Below are 13376 nucleotides of genomic sequence, written 5' to 3'. Positions count from 1 at the left end.
CAGTTGTTTTCATTATAAGTTTAAACTCGAGAGAAAATAGAAAAAAATAGAAAATCAGACCCAATGATGAATGCGCCATCCCAGTAAGGGCACAGAAGCAAATCGAGTAGTGTTCCGGGTGTATGAGGTCTGCGTGAATAGTGGGTTATATTGTAAATGTTTATGCTAATTTGGGAACCACTTGATAGACTTGCCCAATAGTTGGCAAATAAATCCCACTGACAATAATAGGTCTTGCGTGAGTTAATGCTCATTAAGTCATACGAAACCATAAATGTGCAATAGTATTTGCCAGTTCCATGTACATTAACGCACGTGCAAATATAGCCACTCCTTAGTACGGTGGCTTCATAAGTTGTTGGAAATGAACACTGTAATGAGGGAATTTCCCTCAACAGTGCTGTGTACACTAGTGACACTTTTGAACTAGAAGAGCAAGGTCAATACAGTGGCGTAGCCAGACAACTGATTTGGGTGAGCCTGAGCCCAAAGTGGGAGGGCCTGAGCCCAAAGTAGGCATCTTTCTTTTTCCCTTCCTCCGCCCCTTGCATCCCATGCAGTCTCTCTCTTTACCTCCCTTCCTACCCACTCCAGTGCCTGCAGCCCTCCCCCTCCTTTCACTCTCTCCTGCCCCCCCCCCACCACCACCATCGAGCAGTGCCTGCCCCAGTACCTCCCGAGCTGGGGTGGCGGTGGGTGGGAGTCACCCTTTCCCACAGATGGAGCACTGGGCTACATGGAAGTTCAGCACTGCTGCCTTCGGGACTTAACCAGATACCATCAGCTAAATATTGACTCTGCTTGTCCTGTATTGGTAGCATGGAATGTTGCTACTCCTTGGGATTCTAGATTCTTGTTACTCTCTGGGGTTCCGGAATCTTGCTATTCTTCGAGATTATGTATAGAATGTTGCTACTTCTTGGGTTTTGGCCAGGTACTAGTGACCTGGATTGGCCACCGTGAGAATGGGCTACTGGGCTTGATGGACCATTGGTCTGACCCAGTAAGGCTATTCTTATGTTCTTATGTGAGCCAAGTATAGGACAATCAAGCCATTGTGACATCACTTATGAGGTTGGCTCTGAGGCATTGTGGAATGAGGCATTATGACATCACAGTCTCAGCTCTGGAATGTTGCTCTCACTGGGGTTCCAGAATCTTGCTATTCTTTGAGATGATGGAATATTGCTACTCTTTGGGTTTTGGCCAGGTACTAGTGACCTTGATTGGCCACCATGAGAACGGGCTACTGGACTTGATGGACCATTGGTCTGACCCAGTAAGGCTATTCTGATGTTCTTAATATTTAGCTAATGGCATCTGGTTAAGTTGACCTGTTTGAGTATAACTGGTTGAAGTTAAGTGCCAAGTTAGTGCTGAATATTATAAGGCCTTTATTTCTGTCTTTTCTTTCCTTAGTTGAACAGTAAAGGGAGTTAATATTGTAAAACTTGAAAAGGAAACTTGATTTTCTAGCACTTGAATGTAACGTTTTCTACGCTTTTTTTTTCTCCCCAGCCGCTTATACCTAGAAGTCCTACAAGCAGCGTTGCTACGCCATCCAGCACCATTAGCACACCTACAAGGAGGGACAGCTCTGCGCTGCAAGATCTTTTCATCCCACCTCCGCCAGCCGAGCCCTACATCCCCAGGTAAGAGTGAGGTCGCTGATAATGTGCCTTCGCGTGACCTGGTGAAGATTCAAAAGCTGCATTGTGAGACTTCCCCCCCCCCCTCTTTTACAAAGGTGCGCTATGCTTTTTAGCGCACGCTAACGCGTGCATGTTATTCTGTGGGCGTGTTAGCAGTTAGCGCACTTGTTGATTTAGCGCACGCTAAAAGCACGCTAAAACGCTTAGTGAACCTTTGTAAACGAGGGCCTTTATGTTCCTTCCTTAACAATCGTTCCAGCACCCTTCAGCGGGGGAAGGGCTGCGGCTCACTGGCCGAGCTGCTGCCGCTGCGCCCAGAGGTTGTGAGATCAAATCCCAGCGCTGCTCCTTTTGCGATCCTGGCCAAGTCACTTAAGGGGTCTTTTACTAAGGTGCGCTAGCCGATTTGGCAAGCGCTAAATGCTAACGCGCCCATTATATTCTACGGATGCGCTAGCATTTAGCGTTCGCTAAATCGGCTAGCGGGCCTTAGTAAAAGACCCCTTTAATCCTCCGGTGCCCACCGCTTTGAATGTCTGCTTTGATTGCCAAAGACACAAGTCCCCTTTTCACTATTCTAAGTTTTTAATTAAGCAACAGCTCTGTTTATTCTCAGCATAACGTGTAGGAAGCCAGCTCTATAGTTACCAGTGGGTCTTGAGCACCCCCAATATTGAGCAAGTTCCTTGCTTGTGTCCAGGGAAATATAATTTGCACTGCTTAGCTCTCCCAATCATTTTTAAATATCAGTGCTATGGAGTACTGTATCTGCCACCTCCCTTTCATAAGGTGTCTGTGTTATTGTTGCACCCGAGTTTTGGAAAGCCCTGACGAGCTCCAGCCACATATGGAGAGTCTCTGAGCGTGCACGGATGATGTCAGGCACATCCACGCACGCTCGAGGCCCTCTAGACGTGGCTGGAGTTCATTGGGGGGAAGAAGATGAGGCTTTGAAGGGGGCGGAGCTGGGGCGGGACTTGAGGCGGAAGAAGGCGGGGTTAGAGGCGGAACAGGGCCAGGCCATGCGTCCAGGTTTGTGAGGCTCCAGGTATGGTGACCCTACCCCTGCTCCTCTTTCTGGCAGCAGCCGAGTTACCAGGCCAAAAATCTGCCAGGGCTCTTCTTAAACTTCTGGGCCCCAAACAAGTACCTAGTTTTCCTGTGCCTTAATTGTGCCCTGACTCCTCAGTACGTGTTTTCTGCAAGTAGCCTATATTTCTTTGGAAATTTCAAAGTAAAGCGGATAATCAAGTCATGTTACATCTGCCTGGCATTAGACTATGATGGTAGTTAAAGACTGTAAGGTCTAAACTAATCTGTCCAAATTCGCCCCTGGGGCAATGCGGTTCTTCCTTTGCGTTGCACTCTCCCTTTGTAACCATAGTCCCTTGTGTTTCATCCCTTAAGCCTGTCACTCTCTTTGCCTCCACCAGCTCCAGTGGGAGACTGTTGAATACAGCCAGAAACAAGAGAAGACGACCCAAATTTCCACAGCAGAAAATGGCAAACCAAACTCGAACAAAACTGTGGAAACAACAATGTTCTTGACCTTCGTTTTACCCTGTTTCTTCGAAAATAAGACCTATCCCGACAATAAGCCCTAGCATGATTTTTAAAGATGGTCCTAATATAAGCCCTACCCCTAAAATAAGCCCTAGTTAAGATGGATCCCCGAAGCCCCCCCCTCCATCCCTGACACTAGTGCTGCCCGATTCACCAAAAAAATTGGACTCGTCAATTCAGCAATCCCCACCCCGGTGAGACCTGACATACCTTCGCTCTGAGTTCTCAAAAACAGCTGCCATTACTGTAGTTTTTGGAGGCCTCGGAGCGTAGGTATGTCAGTCTCACGGTGGGAGGGCCGGTAGAGTTCTGCTGCACAAGGGGATGGGAGGGAGGGCAAGAAAGATGCCGCACAAGGGGATGGATGACAGGGGAGGGAAGATGCTGCACACGAGGGGGGGGGAGGGGGAGAAAGGAAAGAGGAAGAATTAGATTGGAGGAGAGGAAGGGAGAGATGATTGTTGTACATGAAAAATAAAAAAGACATCCCCTGAAAATAAGACCTAATGTGCTTTTTGGACCCAAAATGAATATACGAAGGTCATTTTATAAATAATGCACTATTTTTTTAAATTTACATGTTTTATTTTATTTTTTTTCAAATATTTCTTTACAATCCCTCAATATAGTCTCCCTGCTTTGCAATGACAGAGTCCCAACGTCCGGGAAGCTTCATTATTCCATCCAAGACACCGTTTTAGTTCAGTTGCCAAATGGCTCGGGTACCGACAGAAGAAAGCTCTTCCACAGATGCAAAACAATGTCCACGCATAGGTTATTTCAACTTTGGAAAAAAGTCGAAGTCTGATGGACTCATGTCTGGACTGTAGGGAGCATGAGGTAACATCTCCCAGCTGTATTTGTGTAATTTCTCAATGACATTCCCTATGTGCGGGCAAGCATTGCCATGAAGAATGAGTGGCCCAGCCAAGAGCAACTGAGGTTGGGTTTTGTGCATTTTTCTGTGCATTTTTTGCAAAAAATCACGATAATACACTGCTGTGACGCTTCTTCCACATGGAACTTTGTGATGATGATGACTTCATGATCATAAGCAAAAATCATCATTTGTTTGACTTTTGATTGGGTCCGTTAAACACAAATGTGGACAGTGTTTTAAAGGTCGTTTGAAGAAATAAAATGAAGGTCAAGAACATTGTCGTTTCCATAGTTTTGCTCGTGTTTGGTTTGCCATGTTCAATACAACCACCACCCTATATGTGACTCCTGCGTCTGCTCCCTTTCAGCATGTTTTCTCGTTTCTCCTTCTCATAACGTCATCTCTCCAGAGTCTTGGAGGCCTGATAACAGGCTCTCTTTATGGATATGGTGGGATGACAGCATTATCCTTAAGATTTTGCTGCTCAGCACACCAAACGGTTATCGATTGATCGGGATTTATTAACCACCTTTTCATGAAGAGATTCACCCAAAGTTAGGGTTAACAGATGTCCGGTTTCCCCCGGACATGAACTCCTTTTCGAGGACATGTCCAAGGGTCCGGCGGGCTTTTCAAAATTCAGCACTTTGTCCGGGTTTTATAAAGCTTCCCGGCAACAATCGCATTGGGAAGGGGCATCCGCGGACATAACTCGGTGATGTCATGCGCACGCACTTGTGACATCATTGTGTTGCATCCGCGCATGCATGGATGCCATTTGGGGGCGGGGCTAGGGGTGGAATGGGGCATGACAGAGGTGGAGGTCGGCGGGCCTGGGGATAGGTCTGGATTTCCTCCTGGAAAATCTGGTACCCTACCCAAAGTGATTTACAAATCAGATACTCTTAAGCATTTTCCCTATCTGTCCTGGTAGGTTACAGTCTAACTGTGGCACCTGGGACAATGGAGGGGGGGGGTTTAAAGCAACTTGCCCAGAATCACAAGGAGCAGGTTGGGACCAAACTCACAACCTCAGAGTGCTGAGGCAGCCGCTTTAACCTCTAGGCCACTTCCCTCCCCCCTCCCCCCCCCCCCCATCTTTACAGAACTTCATGTAAACCATTCTTTTTTTTTTTTTTTATTCTTTATCATATTATTCACAGGTAATAAAACTTGTTAAAGCAATACAGAGTTATAATCCATCATGAAAAAAAAAAAAAGGAAAATCACATTCCTATCAGAAGCAAGACAAATTCTTAATGGATATAACTCCTTCCTAGACCTCAATTTAGAGGAACGATCTGAATTACAGGGAGATGATCAAAGTAAAATTACAAGATGTAAGAAAAAGAAAAGGCTTAGTACGTCCACCCCCCGGATTTTAATTTTTAGAGCTAGACTCTCCACCTCTGATTAACCCCTTAAGGTCCAAAAAGGATCTTAGATGATCAGGTGCATAAAAAACGTATTTTAAACCCATATACTTAATTATGCACTTACAAGGATAAGCTAAAGTAAAAATAGCCCCCAGCTTCTAAAAATAGCTTACGCCTTTCTTGTGTTGGTTTCGCAACATCACGGTGTAGCCCATATACGATGACCCCCAGAAAGGCGTACCTATTTTCTTAAAGAATAACCTCATAATTGAACTGAGGTCTTGCTCAAATACAAAATGTACAATGAACGTAGCTCTATCTTTTACATCCGTTAAAATAATTTTCCAAAACTGCTGTTACATGTAAACCGTTCTGAATTGACGCCCCATTCATCAGTCGCAGTATAGGTGCTCTCAATAAACATAAACAAAACCATTTCTGGCCCTGGAGCATTTATATTTCAGCCAGCTTTTGGCGTTGCCCCTTCATGACATGTGGAACAAGTGCCATCGGTAAGGGTTCACTTGTCAAGTCAACGTAAGCATCCAAACAAAAGACGCAGACAATTCACCCGAGTAATTGCGCGTTTTAAGGCTTGCCTGTTGTTCCTTAACGGAACGCTTTCCCCTTCTGGCTTTTGTGATTATGCTATTCATTGATCGTTAACTGGTTCACGTCAGCCGTGATGTTAAAAATGAGATCTCGCACTGTACGAACCAATCAGATACCAATCTTTGTGCTTTCATTTGGGACAGCTGTTCCTAAAACTGAAGAATGAAATGGTGGGGGGGGGGGGGGGGCCGTGCTAGTCCACTTTCCGAGGTAGTATAAAGAAACGAAACAAAAAATACTGGTATTTGTCAGCATTTGGTTATTTCTGATCTGAAGAAGAAGGGTTACCTTCAAAAGCTCATCATAAAATGCATTGAGTTAGTCCAATAAAAAAAGGTATCACCTTATTTCCTTGGGGGAGGGTTGGGATCTACCTTAAAAGAAATGCGTAGACTGCAAATTCTCCAAAATACTACAATAAAAATAATTATGAAAAGAAAAAAATTTGATCGTGTAACTCCCCTTGTAAAGGAAAAGCATTGGTTACCCGTAAATCAGAGAATCACATCTAAAATAGCATTGCTCACACATAAAATATTAGTAAACCAAGCTCATAGAAACATAGAAGATGACGGCAGAAGAGGGCTACAGCCCATCAAGTCTGCCCATTCTGCTTACCCACCCCCTGTCTATGCCCTAATGACCCAATTTCCTTATCTTGACCCTCGTAGGGATCCCACATGGGTATCCCATTTATTCTTAAAGTCTGGCACGCTGTCTGCCTCGATCACCTGCACTGGAAGCTTGTTCCAATGATCAACCACTCTCTCTGTGAAGAAATACTTTCTGGTGTCGCCATGAAATTTTCCGCCCCTGAGTTTGAGCGGGTGCCCTCTTGTGGCCGAGGGTCCCTTGAGAAAGAAAATATCATCTTCCACTTCGACACGTCCCGTGAGGTATTTAAATGTTTCGATCATGTCTCCCCTCTCCCTACGTTCCTCGAAAGTGTAGCGTTGCAATTTGTTCAGTCTCTCTTCGTACGAGAGACCCTTGAACCCCGAGATCATCCTGGTGGCCGTCCGCTGAACCGATTCAATTCTGCGCACATCTTTACTGTAATGTGGCCTCCAGAATTGCACACAGTACTCCAGATGAGGTCTCACCTTGGCCCTGTACAACGGCATTATAACTTCAGGCTTTCGGCTGACGAAACTTCTATTGATACAATCCTGCATTCTTAGAAAGATTTCTAATACCATCCATCCCCACTAAATCTTTAAGATCTGAAGATAAATCCTTGCTAGTAGTCCCCTCGTTGAAATTCATTTATTCAAGGAGGGATGTGATTTTTTTTCGGTTACAGCCCCTCAAATCTGGAATTCGCTCCCGATCAACATAAGAGAAGAAAAATTACTAAGTTTAAAATTCTCCTAAAAAGTTGGCTTTTTAAGGATGCTTTTAACTGATTCATTTAAGTTTTAAGATTTTACATTGGACTAGGAACACCGACAAGTGAAAATTAAGTGGGTAACATTCCCCAACCTCTTGTTTCATTACCTGTCCCTTTTTATTTGTTTTTGAATTGTATTTAAGCCACTTTTTTTTTTTTCGCCTCCCTTTCTTAAACGTATTATTTTATTACAATCAGTACTAATTGTCTTGTTTTTTTCTTTTTATCTTAAACTAATTTTTAACCAAATGTAAATCGCATTGGATTTGGATTTTGCGATCAAATCAAACATATTAAATAAACTTGAAACTTCTTTATACTACTTAAAAATGAAGAGGAATTATAGAGGAGCTGCTTGAATGAAATAAGTTTGTGAAGGCAGCATTTTTAACGGGACAGTAAGGAAAGCCAGTGGCGCCCTTCCCCCACCCTCATCTCCACCCCCTGCTCCTTCCCTGATCCCCCTGCTGTACAGTCGCCCCTTCCCTTCCCCCATACCTCTAGTTGTTCACCGCCGCGAGCGACAAGAACTTCAACGGGCTCCTTGCGACCCCTTCGGCTCTCCCGCTGATGTCACTTCCAATGCGCGGCATCCAGAATTGACATCGGCATGAGAGACGACGCGGCCGCGAGGAGCACGTTCAAGTCGTTTATCGTGGCGCTGAACAACTACAGGTAGGGGGAAGGGGCGCACACGTGATGAGGGGAGGAGCGGGAAGAGGAGAAAGGGGTGCCAGCGCCCCACCAACATGGCACCCGGGTCGGACCCCTTCGCCCCCATTGGTACGTGACCGTGGAAAGCGCTCCTTGCTATGACAGCTTTTGAAATAGATGACATGATATATCTCCGGTGGCCTGGCTTCCTTCCTCGGCCTGCTATCGTCAACTGTTTGGACTGCCTGCTTCGGCGGAGCTGCTTATCTGTCTTTGATGGCCTCCGATCTTGGGCACTGTCTCTCCATCAGGCAGAGGTTGACTGTCCTACCTGCCAGGATCGACTTCGGCTACGGTGGAGCCAACTTCTACTTCGCAGAATGAGTGGATCTCATCTTCAAAGACTTTATTTTATTCTACATTTTCCTCTCCTTTTTTTTTTTTTTTTAATTGTTATGTAACTGCATCTAGTACATAGTTCCAGCTAATGGGTCTGGCCTGAGCCACTTAAGATATATCCTCTCTCTTTATCTTATCTCTAGCTTTCCTGTCATTAATGGGGTTCCTTTCCTAATTTATCTGTGGGCTCCTTTTACTAAGCTGCGTTAGGGCATTAACGCGCGGAATAGCACGCACTGAATTGCCCCGCGCGCTAGACCATTGAGCTGGCATTAGTTCTAGCCACATAGCGCGCGGTAATATCCTGCGTGCATTAAAAACGTAAAAGGAGCCCTGTGTTGCATTGTAAACCGCTTAGATCTGTAATATGCTTAAGCGGTATAACAAATGTTAATAAACACAAACAAGTTATTGTATTGGCAATATATTTTTTTGATTGCAGTCTATAAATATATAATTCCTTCACACAATCTTGCAATCGTACGATATTCTAGCCACTTCATTCACTCCATTCACTTTTAAGAAGCTTCAGAGTTGAGCGCAGTGATCTCTCATTATTTCTTAAAGATACTTGCTCTAATTGTCATTGATCCTTTCTTTGCTTCATTTTAACTTAATCTTTAAATAAATATCATTTGGTATTTTTTACTTTCAAAGATTTAAATACTTTTTTCTATAAAATCTCCTGTAAAGCAGGCACTTATCTTTCAATGAAGTTTTGCCGACTTGGGATCTGCCGACATGTTTCGCCTTTGCGGCTGTGCCCTTTCTACAATTAGCCCCACCATCAAGCCCTCGGTCGTTACCGATCTAAGCGGTTTACAATGCAACACAGGGCTCCTTTTAACTATATGGATTGTTAAGTAATTACTGGGATTTGGAAGCTCGATGGTTCAAGGGACGTAGTGCAAGGTTTCAAAGTCTTTCTCTTCTAGGTTGGTGGTTCTCAGCCTAGTTCATGACTATTTCTAGACCTCTCCAATGTTCTTATTAAATATTTCGATAAGCCCTTGCTTCTGTTTTTCATTCTTCTTTGTGTTTAATAAAAGATCTCTTTAGAAAAGCTATAAAAACTGCCTTATTCGACAAAAATGTCACTTAAAAAAATATCTACACAAAAGTCTAAATCAATTTCTAATATTTCAAACATGTCCACTCCTGCGTATAAGTCTGAAATTTCTAGCATCTGTTAAACTATCTGTATATTGTATTTTGCTACCTTTTTAAAGATTCTGCATGCTGTATTTCTCTTATCACTGCATATTATAACTCGATGGCTGTCCAGCTCTCTTCAATGTAAACCGCCTAAAAGTCTCACGACTATGGCGGTATAGAAGAATAAAGTTATTATTATTATTATTATTTAAAAAGGGAAATTTGTTATTGCAGAGATTAACGTTGGGTTTTACGAAACGGCGGTAGAGGTAAGTGCTCCGACCGCCATAGAATCCCTGTGAGCATCAAAGTATTTACCTCACCATCCCACCTCTACCGCCGTTTAGTAAAAGGAGTCCTAAGTTAGATATTGACGCAACAAATTTTTGGATGACCTCAAGAGTGACCTCAAGAGTGACTGTTACCCTAAAATGCTTACATAACTTTCGCAAACTCCTTCACTAGTGGTCACAAATTTTTTTAAAAATCAGATCTGTTGTTTGCCGATTTAACGGATGAAATTGTGAATACATTCTTTCTGAAAAGCTGTCATCTCTTGTTCATCTCTTCATACTCTGTGTCCCCCCCTCCCTTGCTTCCGATAGGGATGAAAAGGGCAATCTTCCCTCTGAAGATCTCAGCCGACACTTAATGGGTAAGCCAGTCTCCAAAGGATCCGAGTCTCCTAACTCCTTCCTTGACCAGGAGTATCGGAAGCGTTTTAATGTGGTTGAAGAAGACGCAATTCTGTACTGTTATGAATATGAAAAAGGGAGAACGAGTGTCTCAGGGAAGCGGGAGAGCACGCCAACCTATGGTAACTAAGCAGTTCACATTTCTGGTGCTGGATACATTGTACTGCAAATCAGTGTTTCCCGGGCTGGTTCTGGAGTACCCCCTTGCCAGTCCGGTTTTCAGGATACCCACAAGGAATATTCACGGAAGGGATTTCCATACAATGGAGGCACTGTATGTTTGTTTGTTTATTCAGATTTTTTTGATTAAACGCTTTTTCGAAACTACAAAGCGTTGAACAAGATTTAAAATTAACATTTAAACACAAATTTAACAAGTAAAACATACATTTCTATAATAAAAACTACAAGACTGACAACAATTACATACTAGGTAAAAACGGACCGAAAGGCCCCTAAACACGAATAGGAAGAGGGGGAGAAATACAATCGATATAGAAAATGTGAGAAACATTTAAGGTAAACACAGAAGGGGAATGGGAAAATAAATGTAAAAAACAAGAATAGTTTAATTACTAAAATATAATTGATCAATTAAAAGCATCTTTAAAAAGAAAGCACTTTAAATTGCTTTTAAAATTTTTTAAGTTTTTTTCCATTTTCCAGATCATAGGGGCTGTCACAGAAAAGATTGAGGTACGACGTGTACCAATTATTTTTAAAGATGGGATGTTAAGATTATATTGAGAAATAGATCTTAAAGCTCTCGGAGGGTCATATGGGATCAAAAAGTCTGTCTATAAATGCTGGTGTATTGGTCTGTAAAGTTTTAAATGTCAGAAGGGCGATTTTATAAGTTACCCTGTGTGGGACAGGCAACCAGTGGGCTTTTTGAAGCAAAGGAGTAACATGATCAAATCAGTCTCATGCCTATTCATTGCGGATAATCCTGAAAACCTGACTGGCATGGGGGTACCGTGAAACAACACAAAGATTCCGGAACAAAATTCTAGTTTATCGTTTTTAAGTCATTTGGACGCTTATTAAACTTAAAAACAAATCCACACAGGTTGCGTACAGTCACAAGTGACCCACAGGACAGAAACCAAATAAAATGTACAATAAAAATGACCCTAAAGTTATAGTGGCTTGCAGATTAATCTGCAGGCTTATAACACTGGATGAGTCAGCGAAGATTGTTTTGGGGGGGAAAGGGTTAATTAAATAGTAGTAGGTAGGTAAGAGGATGAGTAGTGGGTTGTTAGGCAGGTTAGGTAAGGTAATTATAAAAATAATCCACAAAGGGTGTGTGTAGTCCCAAGTGGCCCACAGGACAGAAACCAAATAATGTGTACAACAAAAATGACCCAACACAGGCCGTGTTTCGGCAAAATAAAAACACCTTCCTCAGGGGTCTTATAGGGTCCTCGGCTGTGCCTCTTAACTACTTGTATTTTTTGTAACTTTTATGTTTTATATTTAAGACAGCCAAGGGCCCTATAAGACCCCTGAGGAAGGTGTTTTTATTTTGTCGAAACACGGCCCGTGTTGGGTCATTTTTATTGAATATCAATATGACTCCGCACTGCTCCTTGTGACCGTGAGCAAGTCACTCAGTCTTCCATAGCCCCATGTACGTTAGATAGATTGTGAGCCCACAGGGACAGATAGGGAAAATATTTGAGTACCTGATTGTAAAACCGCTTAGATAATCTGGATAAGCGGTATATTAAAAAAAAAAAAAAAATAAAAAATCTAATAAACTTGAAAATAATGACTGCGCTTTCGTAGTAAGCGTTTTCGGTGCTAATCTCTACAGTTATACCATAAAGAGGATATTAGATTTAAATATCCCCCAGCAGTATCACCTTTCCAAATCCTTTGATCCTCAGAAACACCATTCTGTGTTCTATAGGTTTTCACTACACGGAGCTTTATGTGTTCTGTTGTCATGGGATCATTATACATTTATTTTTAATAGATTATTGCTAGTACCTAGCTTTTTCAGTGTGGTCGGAATCAGGGACAGACATCACCAACATGTTTCGCATAACAATGCTTTTTCAAGGTGAAGTCCCTAATGATATTGTCACCATCCGCTTAGATAAGGTGGTCTAAAACGATTAACACCATTCTGATAACTTGAGAAATATGTGTATTTTACTAACTGTATTCTGTAATTCGCTGACTGTACTGTGATATCTTCGCTATATGTATTCTGTAATTCGCTGATTGTTCAGCTCTCTTCACTGTAAACCGTCTAGAAGTCATAAGATTGTGGAGGTATAGAAAAAATAAAGTTATTATTATTATGACGACAGAACACATAAAGCTCTGTGTAGTGAAACCCTATTGAACACAGAGTGGTATTTCTGAGGATCAAAGGATTTGGTATTGAGGGTATTGAGCGTCTACGCAAACGTGTTAATTCTGAAGTTTCCAGGTTTCCGGGTATGATGGGAGGTTTAGTTCTGTGCCATGATTTGCTCACTGTTGACTGCCCTGGGTTGTATAGGGCAGACGGGGTACATTTGTTGGATATTGGGCTTGATATTTTTTTGAGTTCAGTGCAGGATTTGATGGAGGCCTGTTATGCGGACCCCCAGGGCCGCAGCTTTTGTGGGGGGGTGCGGTGACTAACTAAGCTGTCTCTGCACGTGGCGGAAAAAATTATATGTTGGGGAAACAATTTTGGATCAGTGTGGCTATGCAACAGATTTGGTGACTAAATTTTGTAACTGCTCATGTGCGATACCGCCATGGGTGGCGGCTGGACTCTGCGGCACTGCGTGTCTTGCTGTAAGGGAAATGGGGAATGGGGGAGAATTTTGGAAGAGGAGCTAGTTCGACACCGAGTAGCTCCAGAATTTTGAGTATAAGCTACACTGTTTTTTGAAAATGTTGATAAGTTGATTTGATTAAGATTTGTTCTTAATGAAAATAAAGCTGCGGCCCATTTTTTTGCCACTATATCTGAGTTGGTGTATTTTATTGTGAACA

At 42.8% G+C, this 13376-nt stretch overlaps 1 protein-coding gene across 6 annotated transcripts in view; it reads left to right on the top strand.

Annotated features, from left to right (window-relative positions):
- Window positions 1-13376, top strand: part of CNKSR2 (connector enhancer of kinase suppressor of Ras 2) — a 546461-nt gene that overhangs the window by 324803 nt on the left and 208282 nt on the right. For 5 of the 6 annotated variants that reach the window (XM_033948517.1, XM_033948514.1, XM_033948513.1 and 2 more), the window contains 2 exons: window positions 1519-1652; window positions 10287-10498. In XM_033948517.1, the coding sequence (XP_033804408.1) occupies window positions 1519-1652; window positions 10287-10498 (346 nt within the window). The remainder of the gene's footprint in view (window positions 1-1518; window positions 1653-10286; window positions 10499-13376) is intronic. The other variant, XM_033948515.1, reaches the window with a different exon arrangement.

This window comes from Geotrypetes seraphini, chromosome 6, assembly GCF_902459505.1.
Source record: "Geotrypetes seraphini chromosome 6, aGeoSer1.1, whole genome shotgun sequence".
In the NCBI taxonomy this organism is placed as follows: Eukaryota; Metazoa; Chordata; class Amphibia; order Gymnophiona; family Dermophiidae; genus Geotrypetes; species Geotrypetes seraphini.
This window is presented reverse-complemented; position numbering and strand designations above follow the sequence as displayed.